Source organism: Manis javanica, chromosome 4, assembly GCF_040802235.1.
Source record: "Manis javanica isolate MJ-LG chromosome 4, MJ_LKY, whole genome shotgun sequence".
Lineage (NCBI taxonomy): Eukaryota > Metazoa > Chordata > Mammalia > Pholidota > Manidae > Manis > Manis javanica.
In genome coordinates this window covers 160355765-160379725 of record NC_133159.1, presented here as the reverse complement: position 1 = coordinate 160379725, position 23961 = coordinate 160355765, and the positions used below count along the sequence as shown (strand labels likewise).

The 23961-nt window shown below is 40.5% G+C and overlaps 2 protein-coding genes across 2 annotated transcripts; both read left to right on the top strand.

The window, feature by feature from the left end:
- Positions 1 to 3339: 3339 nt before the first annotated feature.
- Positions 3340 to 4733, top strand: LOC118973215 (keratin-associated protein 1-4-like). The gene has a single exon (XM_037022679.2). It carries the CDS (start codon positions 3897 to 3899, stop codon positions 4308 to 4310), a length of 414 nt encoding a protein of 137 aa, XP_036878574.2. The 5' UTR covers positions 3340 to 3896; the 3' UTR covers positions 4311 to 4733.
- A 9355-nt stretch (positions 4734 to 14088) lies between these two features.
- On the top strand, positions 14089 to 17955 carry LOC108383628 (keratin-associated protein 1-3-like). The gene is made up of 2 exons (XM_073235574.1): positions 14089 to 14510; positions 16970 to 17955. The coding sequence occupies exons 1-2, from the start codon at positions 14286 to 14288 to the stop codon at positions 17360 to 17362; spliced, it is 618 nt and encodes a 205-aa protein (XP_073091675.1). The 5' UTR covers positions 14089 to 14285; the 3' UTR covers positions 17363 to 17955.
- The last annotated feature ends 6006 nt before the right edge of the window (positions 17956 to 23961 follow it).

The following is a 23961-nucleotide window of genomic DNA, read 5'->3' as shown; positions in this document are numbered from 1 at the left end:
GCCTGTCACCAGCTAGAAAACCTAGAAAATTAGAGAGTTAAATTTTATTTCTTATACTCTCTCTTCCAAGCAGAGGATAGGAGATCAGCATCATTTCCTACACAGGTGACTCACCGACAATTAGTCTCTTCAGATGCCCAAAGGGGAAAAAATATTCATTGGTCAAATAATGTTGCATGCATTTTCACCATCTTGAAGTCCTGTAAACACATTAGAATATTAAAGGGACTAAGATGTCCTGCAATGAAGGAACCTCTATACCGATCACTCCCAAACTGATGTAATCAGGGCATCCCCTGTTCCTTTATTACCAACTAACAAAAGTGTTCCTCAAAATATACTTTAGAAAATGATGAAAGGAAATTTCAGCTGATCCTTTTATAACATCTATACAATTCTCTCACGTACTGTGAAGTAGAAAATAAATGTTCATTATAAGGATGGATTTAAATAAATGATGTCAGCATACAGTATCCCCATTCTTATTCTAATCTCCAGAGGGAGTTCTAGAATGAAGTAAGGATGAAATAAAAGACATAAGGGAGCTTCCACTCAAATGGATAAAATTTTTGGTCATAAAACCGAAGTGGTGAGCCAGTAGCTAGAGGTCAAGGGGAGTGGGGAGTGGTTACTTAAAACTCATTAGATGCTCTTCCAGAGTGAAGAAGTTCTGCAACTATAGCGTGTGTGGTGGCTGCACAACATGATGAATGCACTACATGCCATTCAGTTGTACAATTTAAGATGGTTTGTTGTATTTTATGTGAATTTCACCTTGGCTTTAAAAAAATCAAAGGACTGGGGTCTCCACTAGCACAATTTTATGAGAATTAGAAAAAAGGCATCACTGCTGTGGGAGACACAGTCCAAGCAATGCACAGCTGTTTGAGCTTCAGCATCTTTTGTGTGAAGAGAGGTTCTCCTTCTCTAAGTGGACAGAGCCCCCCGTCAGGGCACAACCTACACATTCATAGACTACGTCTCTAAAACATGGTCAACATTCTATTCCCCATCACAAATAAATCTCTTGTGAAAGATTAGGAAGATTTAGGTTGGATGTACCTTAGGACTTCAGCTCAGAAGAGCCAGGTTTGCATTCAGGAGACAAACATCTTGTTATTTGGTTTTGGATAAAAAGTTGCAGGTGTTTGATCAGTTGCTGCATCAACCATGTCTTATCTCTCAGGACTCTAAGGCAGATACAACTGAATGAAAGAGCTAGTAAAATGGAGTTTAAGGAATTGAGAGAACCCCCAAAACTAATAACAAGAAAACTAGAACCCTGACATCTTAAAGAAAGATTAACTTAAAACATTAGTATTTGTAAACAGAAGGCAAACATTCAAGAATTACAGACAAAAACATCCTGTCTTCTTATGGCTCTAGAATGGTCTGAGCTCCATGGCTTAAACAAAGTAAAGAAAACCAAAGAGAACAAGCACAGTAATAACATAGCTTTAAATGTAAAGGTACTGATATTTTTTTCCCAAAGAAGATCACAGATAGAGGTATCTAGCATTTAAACAGGATAGGAAATCTACACAGAAAGACATCACAAGTAATTATAACTTCCTACTCTGTATGAGAACCAATCAAGAAGAAATGGATTTAAGTCGTAGAAGGAAAGAACTTTATTTTCTTGATTTATTTAGGGGAGGTAAGGGAATGTTCAGATTAGTCTTTATTCTGTGGCAGAAGAGTAGAATTCTCAAATATTTACTGTCATACCTTATGTGATGGTTAATTTTATGTATCAACTTGACTGGGCTAAGGGATCCCCAGAGAGCTGGTAACATTATTTCTGGGTGTGTCTGTGAGGGGATTTTCAGAAGAGATTAGCATTTGAACCCACAGACTTAGTAGAGTGCCCTCACCACTGTGGGTGGTCATAGTCAAATCCACTGAGACACCAAATAGAACAAAAAGGCAGAGTGAGGGAGAATTTGCTACCTTGCTTGAACTGGGACACCCATCTTCTCCTGCCTCAGACTTCAGTGCTGGTGGACTTCTCAGTCTCCATAACTACATGAGCTAATCCCTCATAATAAATCTCTTCCTATGCATTTATACATAACCTATTGATTCTATTTCTCTGGAGAACTCTGACTAAAACACCTTATTCTTCATAATTCCCTAAGAGTAACTAAGGACCAGAAATGTGAAAATTGAGTTAAATTTTACACTGAGATACTGAAAACACAGAAAGGGAGATCTGATAGCTAATGCTACTATCTCTAATGTCCTTATCGGTATGTATTGCAACAACTCAAACACCTGAATTTTTTGCAGGGAAAACTTTTTAGTATCAAAGATTCTACTGAACTTCGATATGAATAAACAACTCCTGAGATTGTAGTAATGACAAATCCACACATTTCAAACATACATGGTAGGGAAATTAGCTAATTAAAGGATTGGTGATGTAGATTTGCTTAAGGAGAAGTAGCGAAAATTTCACAGAGAATCTTTTCATTCAAATTTGATGTAGGATTTGAAAATGTCTTAATTATGTCTTAGGAAGAGTTACAATCTAAATTCAAAACTGTCATTTCTAGAGCAGCAACACCATTCTGGCTTAAACCCTGTAAGTGGCATTTTAAATTCCATTTCCCTGTAATAGAGCCCACACTCCATGGAGACTAGGTCACCTCTCATTGTACCTAAACAAAATTTTCATCTTCACCCTCAATCAGTTGCCTTATTTAAATTATGTAAACTTCCCAGTGAGTTGGACTGGTTTCTAACACCTGCAGTGAATGCATACTGCAAATCTAACACATGATAGTGTGCCACATACTCCACTACTAAAAATATGAGTGTGGTTTTTATGCCATTCAGAACATTTAAATTTATAGGACATCCTAAGATCAAAGATTAGATGAAGTCACAAGTCAAGTAGGTTAACCTTTTTAGCACTTGAGATTTTCTTGAAGTGCAATTATGCAGTTAAAGAAAATAAAACATCCAGAGAAGTCTCTAATAAATAGCATTACTACCCTAAACTCTATTTTCCTTCCCTTCACTCTCAGAAAAGTCTGTAAGAAAGTGAACAAATTTTCACATCTGGCTCTTACCCTCTGATTTTCTCTAAATGGTTTACTTGGAAAATAGGGAATTCACTGTAATGGTAAAAAGAGTTTAGTCTGGAGTCAGATAGCATGGGTTCAAATTTCAGATTCACCACTTGAATCTTAGTGTGAACTTGGGTAAATGACTTAAATCTCTTTGCAGCTCAGTTTCTTCACATAGATGATGGGAGTAGCAATGATACCTACCTGATAGGATTACAGTGAAAATTAAATGAACTGATACAAGCAAAGTAGTCAAAACTGTTTGAGCATATACCTAGTGCTCCAAAAAGCTTATCAATAACAGTTTATTCACATTTCTTAGTCCCAAAGAAAGCATCCATTTCTGGCCAAAGTGAAGATGAGGAAGGGAAAGGGGCAGCAGTCAACACTGGCTGGGATGCTGGGAAGTAAACTGTCATGTGAGACCCAGGAGCTCAATTATCAGGGTCAACATTGAGTAATCCTGACACTACTTAAAGGTGAGGCATAAGCCAATTATTTTCAGGGCAATGAGCAAATTTTACACATACATGTGACAAGGGGTCAGGTAGTCAATGAACACTAATGACTACTTCACCACGGTCAAGACTCCTAATTGAAGACCATATAAAATCAACTTTTAAAGGCTTTTGGAGGTTCAACAAATAACTCAGGGACAGGTAATTATCATTCAGAGACAAATTTCTTAAACACAAACAAGGAAGAGACTTCGGAAATTATGTAAATAATAGCTGGTCAAGGCTTATAAAAGGCCCATTGTGGAAGTCACTGCCAAAACTCAAAAACTACTCCCAGCAACCCAACTCTCAGCCAGCTCCTGACACCATGGCCTGCTGCTCCACTAACTTCTGTGGGTTCCCCAGCTGCTCCACCGCTGGGACCTGTGGCTCCAGCTGCTGCCAGCCAACCTGCTGCCCGACCAGCTCCTGTGGAACCGGCTGTGGCATCAGCTGTGGCACTGGCTATGGCACCGGCTGTGGCATCGGCTGTGGCACTGGCTATGGCACCGGCTACGGCCTGGAGGGTGGCTCCGGAGCTGTGAGCTGCCGCACCAGGTGGTGCCGCCCTGACTGCCGCGTGGAGGGCACCGTCCTGCCCCCCTGCTGTGTGGTGAGCTGCATACCCCCATCCTGCTGCCAGCTGCACCATGCCCAGGCCTCCTGCTGCCGCCCATCCTACTGTGGACAATCCTCCTGCCGCCCAGCCTGCTGTGCTTACTGCTGTGAGCCCACCTGCTAAAAGCCAGGCTGCTGATTTTTAACTTGAAGTTTCAACTTCTAACTCAACTTACGAATATCTCAACTACCCTGGACCATTAGCAAAATCTTGAACTTTTACTGGGCTCTTTGTTGTGGGAGTTACCAAATATTTGGGCTTCACAGAGCTATCTGATTCCATTCTACACCAGAAAGACTCTGATCTCCCCCACTAAGGCTGCCAAAATACAAATTTGGTGCCAGAAATGGGAAAAGCAGTTTGCCTTGGAATTGACCTTCAGCAAACATTTGCTTCTACTCTCCGTGGTTCAATGCTGCCAAGGCCATAGAAGAACCATCTGCCCTTCTCAGATACATTCACCTCTTATACTCCACTGTCCTGAAAATTGCACTTCCTATGAAAAAGGAATAAAACACCAATACCTAATAAACTATATATACTTGATACAGCAAACATATCTCTTTTTCATTGATTGTGTTCATGATGTATATTTCACAGAAAGTCACACAAAAGATTTCAATTTGTTTTTGATATCCCACATGGCTCTTATATCATATGGAAATTTGATCAGATTCAGTGGAGGTTAATTCGCATAAAATGTTAGCACAAAGGCAGTTATCTGGGGCCTCAGAAGTGGTACGGGCTCTATTACCATATCTGACCTCACACAGTGCTTCACAACCAGAAAGTTACAGAAGTCAGGACCTCTGAATCAAGGGCCACCATATGACCTATTTTTTCATGTCTGTTAGAGGAATGCTTTTTTGGGCAATCTCCAATCAATGACAATGTATGCTAATAAGTTACTCTTTTCCATTTATATGTAGTCTTGCAGAGTAAAGCAAGAGAAGTGTAAGTTGGGGATGCATCTCTGATGAAATATGTTTTCAATTAAATGGAGATTTTTACTCCCAAACTTTTTCTCCCAGTTTCTCACCTGGAACTGAGGATAATAAATATTTTGTTCTATTTTTAGAATCAACATATCTACAGTTGATCCTTGAACAACTGGGAGCTTAGGGGTACTAACCCTTGGTACAGTTGAAAATCGACATATAACTTTTGACTCTCCAAAAACTTAACTACCAATAGTTTACTGTATTGTATGTACTGTTGGAAGCCTTACTGATAATGCAAACAGCTGATTAACACATATTTTGTACATTATCTGCATCAAGTGCTATATTCTCACAATAAAGTAAGCTAGAGAAAATAAAATGTTTTTTCCAATTGACACAAATCCCAAAAAATGTTTCCAATATATTTATTGAAAAAAATCCACATAGAGGTGGACCCATGCAGTTCAAATGCATGTTGTTCAAGGGTCAATTGTACTATGGTTTATGTTTTCACTTAGAACTACACACATGTTTACTATACATATACATGCATTTATATATAATACACATATACAAAGAATTTAAACATATTTAAACAGAAGTATCAGGAATACTTCATAACTAAGGGTTTTTTTTTAGACAAGGATCAGGATTAATTCCTGGCTCAGTGGACTTAGAACTGGAGAGTATTGAAATTACTCTTTTTATGAGCACTATTACTTTGGTTAAAATTACAATTCATTATTCATTCAAGGGTTAAGGAAAATTAAGAAATTAGAAAGCATGAGTAAAAGATAATGTGTAAGCAAAGAATTGATTTTCATGACATATCTTCTAGAGACCTGATCCAATCCAAAAGACACTACTGACCACTTTCAGGTATCACTACCTAACAGCTCCTGCTGAGAGGAAAATATAAAATAAAATGGCAAGTGAATTTAGTAAAATGCAAATTTGGCTGCTTATCATTACCATATGCTACTAATCATTCATTCCCCCTTTTATTTAACAATCATTTACTGAGTGTCTAATATAAGATGGTGCAGCAGGCACTCTGTAGGATACCCAGGTAATTCAGACACAGGCAGATCATGCCCTAAAGGAAGAATGATCTGGTAGAGCAATTACACAATTTCAGCCTTGGAGGTGTCTGGGAGGCCCTCTCATTTCAGAGATGAATAAACCAGTGTTCAGAGGAATTAAGTGACTTTTCTGAGGTCACACAGTCACTTAATGGTAGAAGCAGTTTGAGAAGCTTACTTAATCTAATCAGCTTAATTTAGTTCTCAGTTAAGGTCTCAGTCCCTTATACCATATGACCATCCATAATCACTTAAAGATAGTCCCAGTTGAAGTCCTTTCAGCTTAAATTTTTGACTTTTTTTAATTCAAAAGCACTAACTAAAATCAAGGGAGGATTTTCAACAGGGGGATGACTGAATGAAGTGTGGTTTGATTAAACCCCGGAATGTTTGCATCACTATTAAAATAATGAGCAATATGTATAGAATAGGCAAAAAATTAGGTAACTTAGATGAAAGGGATAAATTACTAGAAACACACAACCTATGAAAACTCACTAATGAAGAAATATAAGTCTAAACAGATCCACACTAACAAGAAGATTGAATTAGTAACAAAAAACAACTTCCAAAAAAGAAAATTCCACTACCAGAAGGCTTCACTGGTGAATTCTACTAAATATTTAAAGAAAAATTAACACCAATCTGCCTCAGACTCTTCCAAAAAAACTGAATAGGAGAGATTACTTCCAAACTCACATATGAGATCAGGGTTACCCTGATACCAAAGCCAGACAAAGACACTACAAAAAAAGAAAACTACAGACCAATATCCCTGATGAATGTTGATGCAAAATTCCTCAACAAAATACTGTCAGACATAATTCAACAGCACACTAAAAGGATATATACCTGACCAAATGGGATTTTATACTAGAATGCAAGAATGTTACAACATATGGAAATCAATGAATGTAATACATCACATAAGGAATGAAGGGAGGAAAATGCCCATGGTTATTTCTATAGATGTAGAAAAAGTACTTGATGAAATTCAACCTTCATTTAACTTTTTGAATTTCAACTTTCATGATTAAAAAAAACCCTCAACAAACTAAGAATAGAAGGAAACTACCTCAGCCTAATTAAAAGCCATATATGACAAGCCCACACTAAAATCATACTCAGTGGTAAAAGGCTGAAAACTTTCTCTCAGATCAGGAATAAGACAATAATATTTACTTTCACCTTTTCTATTTTTCACAGTACTGGAAGTCTTAACCAGAGCAATTAGGCAAGAAAAAGAAATAAAAAGCATCCAGATCAGAAAGAAGTAAAATTGTCTCTATTTGCAGATGACATTATACTATATATAGGAAACGTTAAAAACTACTTCAAAAACACTGTTAGAACTAGTAGACAAATTCAGTTAAGGCTGCAGGATAGAAAATCAGTTGCATTTCTATACTCTAACAACAATCTATCAGAAAGAGAAATTAAGAAAACAATCCCATTAACAATAGCATCAAAAAGAATAAAATACTTAGACATAGGTTTAACCAAGGATATGAAAGATCTGTACACTGAAAACTATAAGATGATAATGAAAGAAATTGAAGAATGCAAAGGAATTCTGTGCTCATGAACTTGAAGAAATAATATTGTTAAAATGTCTTTACTAGACTCACAGACACTAAGAAGTGACTGTTGGTTACCATGAAGGAGGGGTTGGTGGGTGGAAAGGGCGAGAGGGATAAAAGGACACAAAAATTCTCAATCATAATATAAGTTGGTCACAGGGATGGTAGTACAACATAGAGAATATAGTTAACGACTCTGTAATTTCTTCCTATGTTGACAGATAGTAACTGAACTAGTAGAAGTAAGGACTTAATAATATGGGTACTTGTTGTACCACTGGGTTGTATATTTGAAACCAATATAAGACCGTATGTCAATGATACTTCAATTAAATAAATGTTTCTACTGCTAAAAGCAATCTACAGAGTCAGTTCAGTTCCTATCAAAATTCCAGTGGCATTTTTCACAGAAATAGAAAAAACAATCCTAATATTTGTAGGGAACCACAAAAGACACTGAATAGCTAAAGTAAGCTTGAGAAAGGAGAACAAAGTTGGAGGCATTGCACTTCCTGATTTCAAACTATATTACAAAGCTATAGTAATCAAAACAGTATGGCACTGCCATAAAGGCAGTCATATAGACAAATAGAAGAGAGAGCCCAGAAGTAAACCCTCACATATATAGCCAAATGATTTTCAACAAGGGTGAATGGAAAAGGCCAGTCTTCTCAATGAATGGTGTTGGGAAAACTGTATATACACATAAAAATGAATTATATTAGACTCTTACCTCATATCATATATAAAAATTAACTCAAAACGGATCATAAATATAAGAGCTAAAATTATAGAACTCTTGGAAGAAAACATAAGGAAAGTTTAATGACATTGGATCTGGCAATGATTTCTTGTATATGACACCAAAAGCATAGGCAACAAGAATTAAAAATAGATCAATTGAACTACATCAAAAATTGAAAACTTCTGTGCATAAAAGGATATAATAAGGAAATGAAAAAGCAATCTATAGTATGGAAGAAAATTTTTGCTAATCACATATCCAGTAAGAGGTTAATATCCTGAACATAAAGAACTCCTAAAACTCAACAACAAGAACAACAAGAGCAAAACAATTAAAAATTGGGTGAAATATATAAATGGACATTTCTACAAAGATTTACAATGACCAACAAGCATATGAAAAGATGTTCAATACCACTAATCATTAGGAAAATGCTACCAAAACCACAATGTCACCACCTCACACGTTTTAGAATGGCTACTCTCAAAAACCCAAAAAGTGTTCACAAGGATGTGCAGAAATTGGAACTCTTTACAGTGTTGATGGGAACATAAAATGGTACAGCTCTCATGGAAACAGTATAACAGTTACTCAGAAACCTAAAAATAGACTTACCATATGATCCAGCAATTCCACTGCTAGATATATAGCAAAAAGAATTAAAAGCATAGTGTTGAAAAGATATTAGTATACTGACGTTCATGGCAGCCTTAGGCACAATAGCTTAAAGGTGGAAGCAGCCCAAGTGTCCATCAGCTGATGAATGCATAAACAAACTATGGTATATACATACAACAGAATATTATTCAGCCTTAAAAATGGAGGAAATTCTGGTACATTCTATAACATGCATAAATCTTGAGGACCTGATGCTAAGTAAAATAAGTCTACCACAAAAAGACAAGTACTGTATGATTCCACTTGTATGAAGAACCTAAAGTGGTGAAATTCATCAAGACACAATGTAGAATGGTGGTTACTAAGGGCTTAGGAGGGACTGTGGGAAGATTGCTGTTTAATGGATATGGAATTTCAGTGCTGCAAGATAAAATGTTCTGGAAACTGACTACACAGTGATGTGAATGTACTTAATTCTTGTGAACTGTACACTTAAAAAGAGTTAAGATGGTGGTCTTTATGTTATGTGTATTTTACAAGTAAATTGTTAAAAATAAATATAGGAGACTCCAACTTTACTGAGCTAGAAGATGTATGTGTATATTTGCTGGTTCATATTTGCAAAAGCAGGGAGAAAAGTGTCAGATATATGCACCCAACTGTTAGTATTGATGATTTCTGAAGTACTAGTTTGGGGAGGGAAGTACTAGTTGTGGGAAGTACTATTTGGGGCAAAAGAGGAAAAATATTAACTTTTCTCTATATGCCTGTGTACTGTTTGAATGTACTGTTAAAATGTGTATTCATAACTAGCATATATTTTTAATTTAGTAGAGTCAGAAAACAATCTTGTACCTATGGAGGGAAGGAGGTTCCCTGCCCAGAGCAAGTTTCCCATGAATCCGATGAAACTGAAGGTAGACAGGGGGAAGGGCAGGGTGGGTTAAAGGGTTTTATTTCTCATGGCTCAGTCTCTCGGCTTCCCCTGGTGCACTCCCAAGTCTTTCCTCTCTGGCTCCCCAACTGGCAAGCCTGCTGTGACCGTCCCTCTGGTCCCAGCACCAGGTCACTTCCCCCTGCTTGCCCCTTCCAGGTGGAACTCCATGGGCAGGTCCTTGGTGACTGATGAGCACCAGACCACTTACATACCAGAAACGGAGGGGAGTAGAGAATGTCTGTTTTCTTTCCACCCTTGGCCCAGCTACAGAGCTGCCATGGCCTATTGATACGCAAATAGGGTGTGAAATTCTGGGGGCAAACTTCCGTTTACCCCACCACACACCTCTCCAGAATTCTTGCCTTACAATCTATGCACCCCCAGTCTTCCAAAACTGGCCCTGTGTGAGAAGGCTGATGCACTGTAACCAGAGTTCAAAGTCTGACTCGAATTAAACCCATAGCTTGCACATTCCACAGGAGGCCAGCAGCTGAACCAGCAGAGGGCTCCAGGCATACTCGGTAAACACCAGCTGTGGCTAGGGGGTGTGCCCAATCTGCAAAGACTGTAGAAGAGAGTAACCTTAAAGGCAATAAGACATACGTTTAATGACACCAACATAAGCAAATCCTGTCCATCAGGTAGGATGTGTGCAGAGTGGTCTTGTGACAGGACAGTGCAAGTAGGATGCATGCAGAAAGGGTCCTGTGATGGGACAGTAGCAAGAACAGGGTAGATGTAGTGCTACTGGAGGCACAGGCACTGGCCACAATAATAAGACAAAACTTCTCTGTAAAGTGCTTTTACCTTCTGGCTGTTTGGGTGCACTACTGTGATTATTGGGAGCCACTCTGCAGTTGCTCCAGGAACACACAAGAGACCAGCTTCCAGGCCTTGTCCCCAAAGTGCCAGAACTGCCAGCCATCACTACTGCATGTGCCGAGATGACCAAGGTCACACAGTCTCCAGGCTGCTGTGGGACTTGATTACACAATGTGTTCCTGCCATGCTCTACTGACTTCTCCAAATGTCAGAGGCAGGCCTCATTGATGGGCTACAGCCCGCATTGTCTTCTTCCCTGGACCAAGTTGGCTGCTTCATCATTCCCTGGAGATGCCAAGCAAAGGCCTGCAAGGTGCTGCCAAAGCCCTAGCCTCAAAGACACCCAGCTTGTCCATTTTGCAATGGCAGTTGTAAATGTACACGTTCAGCCCCACCTGACACCCTTGCATGCCAAGGGGCACAAGAGCCTCAGAATTTGTGCCAAGTGTGGGATAAACACTCTCCAGTAGCCTACAAGACCAAAAAACTCTTCTAATAATGCCACAGTTATCTCTAAGGGAATCAGAGGTTAGTACAACATTAGATTCCCCTATTCCCAAGGAGATTCAGGCTTGTTCCACTCTGACAGCCCCACTCCTGCAACCATTTATAACAGAGGGAACCCAGGATTCCACTCAGAGTAGCAGTAAATCAGGAAACATCCAGCTCCTGTGTCCACCAAAGCCAGGATATTACACATTCACTGGGGGCTGATCTTTTACTCAACATGGGGTCTCTGTCACAAGAGGCCCCAGCCAGCCCCCTAGGGCAGGTGGCTTGACCCTCCCCTCAGTCAGATCGTAACACCCAATCATTATTCAGCAGGGGTCCAGATGGGTTCTGCAGGTCCACCCCCAGGAAGTCCGGCAGACACACAGGCTGGACATGGGGCTTTGCCTCTGGCTTCCATGTCTTGGACCTCAGCAGCTAGAAATGCTGCTCTGGCTTTAACTGGTGCCACAGCTCTAGCAAGATTCTATCGGGCTGTCTATCAAGTTTTTCTTTCACTGCACCTGCCTTTACCAAGTCAACCCACATCTGGGTCCTTGAGACCTTCCTGGGGCCCTTTGAACCTCTTCTCTCAGTAGCAGGCTGTATCTCCTTCCATGCTCTTATTGTTTCAACCTTCCCCAGATCTTCTATAGTATGAGTAACCTCACTTATGGGTTGCCCTAAGTGGAGGACAAGAATAGTCAGTAGGGACCGAAAAAGGGACTAGGGAGCTGTATGGAGCATCAGATTTCTCATCCCCACAGTGAACAACTCCTCATCAGGGCCCATACTGTAGATGATATTTTTCATGTTCAACTCCCATAAAACCTGCAGGAGCTCTGCATACATTTGCCAACTCATGGGGAAGTGTGGTAAATTGCCCTGATTTGGCCGTAGCATGCAGAGGGCCACAGTCAGCCAATCAATAAGCACATGATTCCCTGGAGTCTGATGGGCATTTTGTAACCTCAGCCAGAGCGAGGGGTGAGTCATCAGGGAAGCCACTTTACCCATTTCTGACACAGACAAAACAATGCCATCTACTCCTGAATCCCAAAGACACAAAAGCCACGTGGGCAGAGGCTCTGAGGGCCTCTGCCAAAACTGGGGGCTCAAATCCATAGGAGCAGAGCATGGAGCACTCCACAACCTGGTGAGGGGGCTGCTACTCTCCTGAGGAACCTGTGGTTACTGTGTCTTTATTTTCTTAACTATAATCAGGCAGTCTTTCAATACAGGAGGGGCTGGTGCCTTAGGCAATGGCCTCAGGAACAGTTCCACCCTCGGCTTCACCCCCAACCTCCCCTGGCTCCTTCTCCCCTGATTTTCCCTCTACCATTTCCAGAGCTGAAAGCACAACTCCTTCCTTCACCTCCCCCACAGCCTCTGCAGCCTGCGTCTTCCTGCTGTTCCTTCTGCACCGCTAGCATGTCTCTGAGCAGTGCCATCTATTAAGCTTTCGTTAATCTTTCAGAGCATCCCACAACTTGTTCTCTTGTTTTGCCACTTGCTGCCAAAGTGCATCTCTCTCCTTGGTAACTCTTTCCAATGCTGTGAGAAACAGCCCCACATTTCCCACAGTGCCACAGGCACTCAGTTCCTGTAAGGAGCCCCCAATTTTGCAGAGGGCCAACTCCACTGTCTCTGGCATCCCCATCCTTCCCCAGTTCTGAGGAGGGGCCCACTCCTCTAGGAGGCACCTTACCCAAGACCAAATCCCCACTGAGAAGTCTCAGGGTGAATCCCCACCACCCATAGAGAGGTCCCAGGGGACGTCCCCACCACCCATAGGGGTGTTCAGGGTTATTTCACCACCATCTATAGGGATATCCCGTTGAAACATCATACCCATAAGAACAGATGTTGGGTTCACCAGATCCTGCCAACTCTCGCCAAAATGTAGCTCCAGAAGGAAGGGGGTTCCCCACCCAGGTAAAGTTTCCTATGAATAGGATGAAACTAAAGGAGGACAAGGGAAAGGGCAGGGTGGGTTAAAGGGTTTTATTTCTCACACCTCAGTCTCTTGCTCAGCTTCCCCTCAGCGCACTCCCAAGTCTTTCCTCTCTGGCCACCAACTGGCAAGCCCGCTGCATCCATCCCTCCAGTCCCAGCGCATGCTCGCTTTCCCCTCCTCACGCCTTCTGGGAGGAATTCCATGGGTGAGTCCTTGGTGACTGGTGAGCACCAGAAAAATTACATACCAGTAACACAAATGCGGTGCTGCAGTGGCCTGCTGATATACAAATAGAGCAGAAATTCTGGGAGCAAACTTCCATTTACTCCACTAATCTACAGGTAAAAGTCATTAGGATTGCAGCTAGAAATATGTACATTGACTACTGAAGGCAAAAATACCCATGAGAACTCTGAGGATCCTATAATTTGTACGAACTGATCATAGAAAGGCATACTTCTTTTGGATGTTGATGATTTAGGTGACAGCTCATGTTCTGATGACACAAATGTTAGTTATTCCAAGTCTGGACAAATTTGAAATGTATGAAATCATGATTCCTAATTGAATGACCACTTAGGAAGAAAATGTTCAGCTTAGATAAAATCTGCCTAAAAGTTATCAAAGAAAAGGGATGACAAACAAGCCGGAGCAATGGTTAGTCCAAGTCTAGTCTGTCATGTGACCTGCATAAAAAGGTGATGTTGTGATTGGCCTCCATGATGAGCCTTTACTTGACCCAGGGGGCAAAGAATAAACAAAATGAGACTTAATTGAATGATGACCAAAGCAAGCTTTTGAAATGCTATTTATAACTTTCTAAACAACTCATTTACTAGCCAATCAGAGACTGCCTTTGCAAATTATATCAAGGAAAGATGCTGTCAGGGAATTATGCCGCTCTAGGGAATATATAAAAGGCCAGATATGGAACGTGCAATCCAAAACTCAGAAACTTTTCTTAATAACCCAACTCTCAGTCCAACTCCCGACACCATGGCCTGCTGCTCCACTAGCTTCTGTGGGTTCCCCAGCTGCTCCACCGCTGGGACCTGTGGCTCCAGCTGCTGCCAGCCAACCTGCTGCCCGACCAGCTCCTGTGGAACCGGCTGTGGCACCAGCTTTGGTACTGGCTGTGGCACTGGCTGTGGCATCGGCTGTGGCACTGGCTGTGGCACTGGCTATGGCACCGGCTATGGCCTGGAGGGTGGCTCCGGAGCTGTGAGCTGCCGCACCAGGTGGTGCCGCCCTGACTGCCGTGTGGAGGGCACCGTCCTGCCCCCCTGCTGTGTGGTGAGCTGCATACCCCCATCCTGCTGCCAGCTGCACCATGCCCAGGCCTCCTGCTGCCGCCCATCCTACTGCGGACAGTCCTCCTGCCGCCCAGCCTGCTGTGCCTACTGCTGTGAGCCCACTTGTTAAAAGCCAGGTTGCTGATTACTTAAGAGTGAAAGGGGAAGTACAGCAAAACTACACTGCTCTCTAAAGAAATGTCCAATTTTGCTTAGGTGCTAAGTGTCATGATGTTTCTAAGCCACTCAGAATACTTAGTCTTAGTCAGGACCCTCTTGGATATGCAGAATTAGCACACTGAAAACATGTATCAATTACACTGTCTAGATATCCTGCCTTGTGTGAGCAGGACTGACTGGGGTAGCTCGTCATTTCAGTGACATCTCTGGTCTCCTCCTTATCTCTTGGTCCCCATATTTTCAGACCTGTTTTCCCCTGAATATCCTGTTAATTTGAAATAAAATGTTTAAATGTGCAAAGCAAACTGAGTTATTTTTTTCCTTCTACCTTTAACCTTGTCTATTTTTAGCTGGAACTCAAGAAGAGTGGATTTGTATTTTCATAATAATCCTAAGGCATAAACATAAAATCTAAACTAGAAAGATTAAAAACAAATTATATTATGCTTGAATCCATCACTTAATACAATGCTCTGTGTGTTAGTAATCTGCATGGTTATTCAAAACTTAGATGCTCTAATGTTATGATTGGGTCTAGACAAATAATGCCACTTTCAGCTAAAATCTTCAGGTTGATCAAAAGTGTGGGATTTCTACCCAGAGGTATTTCTACCAGTTTAATCTCCTTCTGTTTAATATTCTAGATGATCTCTTTCAGGTGTGCCCAATATTTAAAGATTGTATTACCTATTATGATTTTTAAATATCTACTGATACTATCGATCAGACACTATCTATTTTCCAAGAGCATTTAGGTTTAATTCATATGCCTTAGCCTGTTAAATTCTTCCCATTGATCCCCAAATTGCTCTCTAAGCTTCAATTCCCACCACTCACTTCCATTTAATGAAAGTATGTATAAGGTTTATCTAAGGTCTAAGCAAGAGTAGAAAAAGGAGCTATGGAGATACCCAGTCATTTCCAACATTACCACTTGACGAACACATATATTAGAAATCTGAAACTGCTATTATTTTGCATTTTGCAACCCAATTTGAAAGATGTTCTCTTAAGAAGTTAACACAAATCTAGAACAAGAAATACATTTATCATTTAATTTTCAATTCTTCATCAAGTATCTGACAGCAATATACAAAGTACAATAGGACAAAATATAGAAAACAATTTAAGAAAAATATTTTCAGAGTTACAAGTTCCCAGCACTTACCTTTATCATTTAATTGGTATCAATAATAGATTACACACAAGATTGTGTGTTTCAGAGAAGACTAAAGTAGATGACAGTACATTCCTCAAAATGTAACTCTCGGATGTTCTTCCCTGAGCCTTGTCAACTACGAAATGCAGGGGAAAAAATTCAGCATTTCCTAACCTCTTTTGACAGTAACAAGGACTCCTTCATGGGAGGTACTACAGCTTGAAAGTTCTATTTAGTCATTTATAAGTGGTACAGGCATCTATGAATCATGCCTTTTACTCCACCCATTTAAAATCTGATTCAATAAACATTTATTAAGGTTCTCCCAGAAGCTAAGCACTCTCCTAGATACATCCTATGTCCTTTGGGTCACAAGAAAAGGTTTCTGGCCTGGAATATGAATAATATTACACATCTCAAATTGGTTGAAGTCAAAGGAACTATAATGGTAATCTGATTTGATGTTGGAGTAAATGAGTTGGAAGATTTAACTATGCATGTCCAAAGGTACTCTTTCAATTCAGTGGATATCGTGATGTCCTAAATTCGAAAGAATTCAGTCTATAAATCCAGAAGGAAAAAATAATAGTTATAAATTAGGACACAATTACCTTTAGCCTTAGAGATTTGGACGGAGTTTCAAGTAGAATAACTACCTCCACAAAACGAGGGTGTTGACAAGGACTAAACCGGGAGGACTCTTTGAACAGGGGAGACCACAGACATTCCAGAGAGCAAAGGGCCAAGATGAGCAGTCCGAATGAAACTATAAAACAAATTACTAAACTGTTGCTCACAATGTGTCATAAGTATTTCAATGCAAGCCAATCAGAGGACCACTGAAGAACAAATTTAAACAAAAACAAGGAAGATATGTTAAGAATTTTATAAATACCAGCTGGCCCAGATATATAAAAGGTGCCACATAGATGTCACCATCAAAACTCCTCCAACAACCCAACTCTCAGCCAACCCCTGACACCATGGCCTGCTGCTCCACTAGCTTCTGTGGGTTTCCCAGCTACTCCACCGCTGGGACCTGTGGCTCCAGCTGCTGCCAGCCAACCTGCTGCACGACCAGCTCCTGTGGGACCGGCTGTGGCATCGGCTGTGGCACTGGCTATGGCATCGGCTATGGCACCGGCTACAGCCTGGAGGGTGGCTCCGGAGCTGTGAGCTGCCGCACCAGGTGGTGCCGCCCTGACTGCCGCGTGGAGGGCACCGTCCTGCCCCCCTGCTGTGTGGTGAGCTGCATACCCCCATCCTGCTGCCAGCTGCACCATGCCCAGGCCTCCTGCTGCCGCCCATCCTACTGCGGACAGTCATCCTGCCGCCCCGCCTGCTGTGCCTACTGCTGTGAGCCCACCTGCTAAAAGCCAGGTTGCTGATTTTCAACTTCTAATTCAACTCATGAGTTAACTATCTCCTCAACCACCCCTGAACCACTAAGAAGTTCTTAGACTACAAGTTGGGTTTCTGTTATGGGACGATCAAATATAGAAGTCCTATCTGATTCCATTTCTACAGTGAATACCTTGAGTATGCACTATGGACACAGAAATGCTGTGACCCACCTGGTGATCATCAAATTGCTTTGGATATACTATGTCTGTTCTTCCTGCAGGGCTGAAGATTACTGACACATTATGGAATTCATCCTTGAGAATTGTCCACAAGTCTAATTTTTCCCTGCTTTATGATCTATTTTTAGCTTCTGTTTACCTAAAATTTTTCCAACATCAAAGTCAACTGACAGTCTTTAGATGTCATCAGAGAGAATGGAAGCTCCTTCCCCAACATTCAGCTTCTAAGAAGTAGTCTACACTTCTCCATATTTCAACATCTGATTCCATCTCTTTTCTTTGGGTCATATAATGATCTTATCTGTTGGCTATTTCAATTATATCTGTGATACAGTGTCTTCTGTCATTTCTTAATAAATATTATTTACTGGGCAAAGAAACAATGGTCTGTGTTCCACTTGTACATAAAATGGGTTAACTGCTGGTAATTCAAGAATGCCTACTTGAAAGAAATACATTTGTTTCTTTTAAGAGATTGAAGACATATACAGTATATTCATTCATTTATTCATTTATTATAAGCATTTATTGACCACCAGTTCTAAAGCAGGGACTATGGGGATCAGAAAGTTGAAGAATTCTTATCCTTGATGATATCCTTATTATCCAGATAGAAAAAGTGTATTTGTGAAAATAGCTACATGCAATGTGACCAAGTAAGTTTTACTCTCTTAAAAGTTGGGAAAAGAAACATACTTCTAACTTACGGATAGAAGCCGTTGTGGCAATATGCCTGGATAGGTGCATCCATATTGGACATAAATGGTGGCAACGCCAAAAGGCTAAGAAGAGAAGGTTGTGAAACAATTACACATGAGACAAAGAGAGGAATATTTTTTACTCCAGAGAGGGAGTGACAAGAAAAAAGAAGGGAGGAGAGATCTACTCAAGAGGTCAATAAAACTTTATAATCCCTCCCCTCAGAAAAGAAAGAAATGCCTCGGAAACTCTCAGAAATAGTGGAAAGGCTTTGGATGGCTCCTACCATGGAAAGTAATATCTTGGTTATGTAGACTGCAAAGAAGATAGAAGGGCCAGAAACAGAACTTCGAAAGGGAAGAGATCACTTTAGGACCAGAAGGGCCCATGCTGGGAGCAGCATCAGGGAAGGCTTTGCAAGGGAGGTTGTCTTTGAAGTGAGCTTTGAACATCATTCTAAATGGAAAGGAAAGAGTGAGTAAAAAAATGTCCAACATTCACACCTATTAGAATGGCTAATATCCAAAGCAATGCCAACACCAAATGCTGATGAAATGTTGGTGTAGCAACAGGAATTCTCACTCGTTGGTGGGAAAGCAAAATGGTTTTGCCACTTTGGAAGACAATTGGGCCATTTCTTACAAAGCCAAACATAAGTTTACCATACAGTCCAGCAGTTGTGCTCATTATTTACCCAAAGAAGCTGAAAACTTATGTCTACACAAAAACCTGCATGTTTATAGCAACTTTATTTGTAATTGCCAAAAGTTGGAAGCAATTCAGATGTCCTTCGATGGGTGAATGAATAAACACACTGTATTACATCTATACAATGGAATATTATTCTGTGATAAAAAAGGAATGATTTACCAAGCCACAAAAGGACATGGGAAAATCTTAAATTCATATTGCTAAGCTAACCTGGAAAAGCTACATACTATATGATTCCAACTAGAGGACATTCTGGAAAAGGCAAAACTAAAGAGATGAAAAAATTCTCAGTGTCTGCCTACTATGCCCTGCAGATGTCTATAGTCCAACACTAAAATATAAGCTTATGAATAAAAAGAAATAAGCTTAGAAATAGGCACAGGACTGGCCTATGAAACCTGGACAGAAGCCATCTGAAGGCTTTGAAGAAAGCATTCCTCTGTTGATAAAAGGGGTACACATTGATGGCACTCCCCCTTCCTCTTCACCCTGATTCCTCTTTTCACTTTAAACACAGATAGATTCCTGGAGCTACAAAACCCCAGGAGAATGGAAAAGACACTGATCCTGACACAATTGAGCTCCTGAACCAATGTTAACAGCTGCCAACTTGTGAGAAAAATAAGTCCTTTAATCAGGTCAATATTTGCTGGCTTTTCCAAAAGTGAAAACTTAGAACATTCCTCACTGATACACTACACAATAAACTGCAGTAAGCTCTCGACTTAGGGGGGAAAAGATGGCGGTGTGAGAAGTGAGGCAGAAACCTCCTCCCAAAACCATATATAACACAAAAAGACAGCAAATAAAACTAATCCTGAAATAGCAACCTGAAGACTGAGGAACAGACTGCCTACATCTGGGGAAAAGAGAAGACCTCACAGAAAAAGGTAAAGTAGCAAAGCCATTATCCAGGAGGGCACAAGCCCTCCCCTCCCCAGCTCACAAGCGGGAGGAAGAGAAATGGAGTGGGGAGGGAATAGAAGCCCAAGGCTGCTATACACCCTGCCCTGGAGATCTGCTCTTGTAGCACAAACCCACATTACATGGCGCTCTGGAGATTAGTGGGGTTGCAAAGCAAAAATGGGCAGAATACTCAAGAGAGATGAGATTCCAGCTGCTTGTGGAAAACAGGAACACACAAATGGCCGCTCTGTAACAAAAGAAAGGCGGGCACTTTTAAAGACTTCCTAACAGTGAGAGGGGTGCTAAAGGGGCAAAGATTACACAGAGCTTGCAGATCAGGAGAAAGAGCAGGTGGACAATAATCAAGTTACCAAGGGAAGGGGCTGGGGACGGTGGGTGGGGAGGGAGGGAGAAGGGGATTAAGGGGCATTATAATTAGCACACACAATACAGGCAGGTCACAGGGAAGGGAGTACAGGATGGAGAAGGCAAGTAGTGACTCTTAAGCATTTTACTACATTGATGGACAGTGATTGCAATGGGGTGGGGGGTGACTTAATAATATGGGTGAATGTTGAAACCACAACGTTGCTCACATGTAACCTTCATAAGATTGAATATTAATGATACCTTAATTTAAAAAAAAACGCAGTAAGCTCTCAAAATGGTGACTTCCTATATATGACATTAAAGAGGGCTTGAGGTGCGTAAACAGTTCAGTGATGGCAAGAGGGCATGAATTACAAATTCTAAGCAAATGTGGGGAGCACTTTTTATTGACATTCATAGACCATAATATGAGTTGATGGATATCAAAAGGGATAGTAGCAAATTGGGGGGGATATGGTAATAAATGATGGAGAAAAGAATGAAAAGGAAGAGAAAAGAAAAAAATAGAGGAGAAAAAAAACAGGAAGGCACAACGACAAAGATTAGGGACAAGAGGCAGAAATGAAAAGGAGGAGTAATGATGGGGAAGATGCACATAAAAGAGAAAGATGGGAACCAACATGGCCTTGTTTAGTCCATATGATGTGTCACACACAAAACATACTTCATGTGAGCTTTACTTCATCTAAAACAATCCTGTGAAATAGATATTGTTATTCTGGCTTGTAGATAGGAAAGCCAGTCAAAGTCAAACTAAACAATTTGTTTAAGACACATATTCTCATAAGTGAAAAACAAAACAGCTGAAACCTGAATCTAATTCTGACTCCAAAACTTATAAAGAATGAAATTAAGGAGCTATACATAAGGAAAAATATGGGGAGTTTCATCAGACTGAAAGATGGCTATGTAGGAAACTGTGGCCTTTGGAATAAGTTCCTCTTTGTGCCAGTTAAGTTACTGTCTTTAGCCCACCTGGATAAGTTAGGGTATTCTCCATATTTTAAAGTCCACTGATTAGTAACCTTAATTTCATCTGCAAAGTTCCTTTTGTCCTGTAAAATAACACACTTATAGGCATGACACCAGGGCTCAGAGGTCATAAGAGCCAAAATTCTGCCTACCATAGGGACTGTTAGACATTGAGTCGGCATAATGCCTAAGACCCAAAATGTCACTCCAAATCCACAAATGAGAGTGGTGGCTTATGGTGGCCAAGTGATAGTTGGGAATCGTAACCTGCATTGTAATCACAACAGACCCAGTAGGTCCAGATCAATTCCCCAAATTGTGAATGTATAATTGGAATAATCATGTTTAATAATTGGCAGAATCCCCATATTAGCACTCTGGCTTGAGGAATACTGTTCATATGATAGGAGGGCCAAGTAAAAGCCCCTGGGAGTGCCCCTCACTACAAGGGTAGTAAACTAGTAATGATACTATATCCCTAGGGGAATTTGAAAGGTAAGTGCCATTATTAGAGACCTGAATAAAGCTGGGGTGGTGATACGTACCATTTTCCTACTTACTCACTTGTTTGTCCTATGGAAAAAGAAGAGAAATCTTAGAGAATAACAGAATAATTATTCATTATTATCTTAAACTAATTTAGGCTGTGGAGCTGATGCTCCAGACAGAGTATCTTTAACAGAGGAAATCAGTATAGCTCCTGGTACCTGGTATGCAGCTTTCGACATGAAAAATGTCTTTTTCTCCATATAAGTTTGCAAGGACAATCCAGAATAATTTGCTGTTACCTGGTATGACCAACAGTAACTTTCCAAGTTTTGCCTCAAGGCTATGTCAACTCTCCTGCTTTCTGTCTTAATATACTCAGGACAGATTACAATCATCTTGAAGTTCCACACAGCCTCACATCAGTTCACTACACTGATGACATCATGCTAATTGTTTCTGATAAGCAAGAAGGAGCAAGTACTTTAGATGTCTTATTAAAACATATTTGATGCCCTCTTACAGCACTAAATTATGTTTTCTACCTTTATCTTGCATCTACCTACCACTTCAGCATTTTATTTAAAAAAATATGGGAGAAATGTGGGACTCACATATAAATCAAGTATAAAAATCAAACGAATAATCATATCTGACCTGATTTTTTATAGTTCATGATGCGTGATCAAAACTGAAAGTTTCTGTGATGACTGCCCTTGCACTGTTCACCATGTAAGAACTTATTCACTATGTAAGAACGTGTTCACCATGTAAGAACTTGTTCGTTATGCTTCAGAAGATTGGAGACTGATGAGAATTAGGCTTGGGGTTGATTAATAATTGTGCATTGAGTCCCCTATACAGAATTTTATTGTTGTTAATAACCATTTGATCAATAAATATGAGAGATGCCCTCTCAAAAAAAAAACATATTTGAATTCCAGGATAGGTGATAAGCCTCACAAAAAGTAAGGAGTTCACCACCTCAGTGAACTTCCTTAGTGTCAGGCTGTCCAGAATGTACTGAGATCTCCTTTCCAAGGGGAAAGAAAAACTGCTGCCCCTTGACCTATCTTCAGCTAGAAAAGAACAACTCTTGGTAGACTTTTTGTATTTTGAAGTCAATATATACTATATTTGAATGTGCTTCTTTAACCCATTTACTAATAACCTGAAAAAGATAAGACCAGTGCAGATTCAGACATCTCAGGAATGAAGATTTAAATCACTCACACCAAGTAAAGAGCTCCAACCAGGTGAGGTCCCGGGTGAGGGAATAGGAAATATGAAATGGGCAGAGAGAAGCAAGTTATAAATATCAGCTATAACTGATTGGTCATATATAGCCTTGTGACCAATTAGAAAGAAGGACAATAGAAACTATGTGTGTTTTCTTCCTTATTTTTCTTCTTCCTTTGTGTAGTACCACATGTTTTACTATCGGCTTAGTAAACTTCATATGAACCCAATTTCATTTAATACTTACATCAATTCTGTAAAATATAATTGGTTTGTAGATGAGCAAATTAAGTCTAAAAGAGGTTAAATTAACTGAAATCAGTATCTTCAAGAGATACCTATACTCCCATGTTCACTGCATCATATTATTCAGTATCTAAGAACATGTAAGCAAACTAAATGTCCATCAATGGATAATGGATAAAGAAAATTTACATACATACAGTGGCATTTACATACAACTGAATATTATTCAGCCTTTAAAAATAAGGAAACCATGCCATTTGCAACAACATGGATGAACCCAGAGGACATTATGCTAAGTTAAATAAGCCAGACACAGAACAACAATTATATAAATAGGCAGTGGGAGTGGTTAGAACAACAATGTGGGGCCCAGTCCACTGAGGCTTGAGGGGTCTTTTCTCCAATCTTTGACCCAGACTGAGTCCCCTATCTGGAAGGAATGTACTGGGGTCCCCAAGGAGATTGGGGCTCTTTCTATGGTATATTGTTGTAGCTCATTTAGGGTGGCTCCTAAGGCTTGGATCTTTTCTCTTACCCCTTTATCCCCTATTTGGTGTAAGTTCCCTGAAAGGCTCCCCAAACATGGGGAGGAGGGGCGTCCATACACTAGTTCAAAAGGGGAAAACCTTTGTGCTCCGGGTGTGCAGTGGGTACGCAGAAGGGCCAGAGGTAGTAGGTCCAGCCATGGGAGACGAGTTTCCTGACAGAACTTGGCTAGGGTTCCCTTGAGGGTACAATTC

Coding starts and splice junctions, on each gene's coding strand:
- LOC108383628 (XM_073235574.1), top strand. CDS start 14,286: ATGGAACGTGCAATCCAAAACTCAGAAACTTTTCTTAATAACCCAACT. Junction 14,511..16,969: donor GCTGTGGCACTGGCTGTGGC/ATCGGCTGTGGC, acceptor CCAACCCCTGAC/ACCATGGCCTGCTGCTCCAC.
- LOC118973215 (XM_037022679.2), top strand. CDS start 3,897: ATGGCCTGCTGCTCCACTAACTTCTGTGGGTTCCCCAGCTGCTCCACC.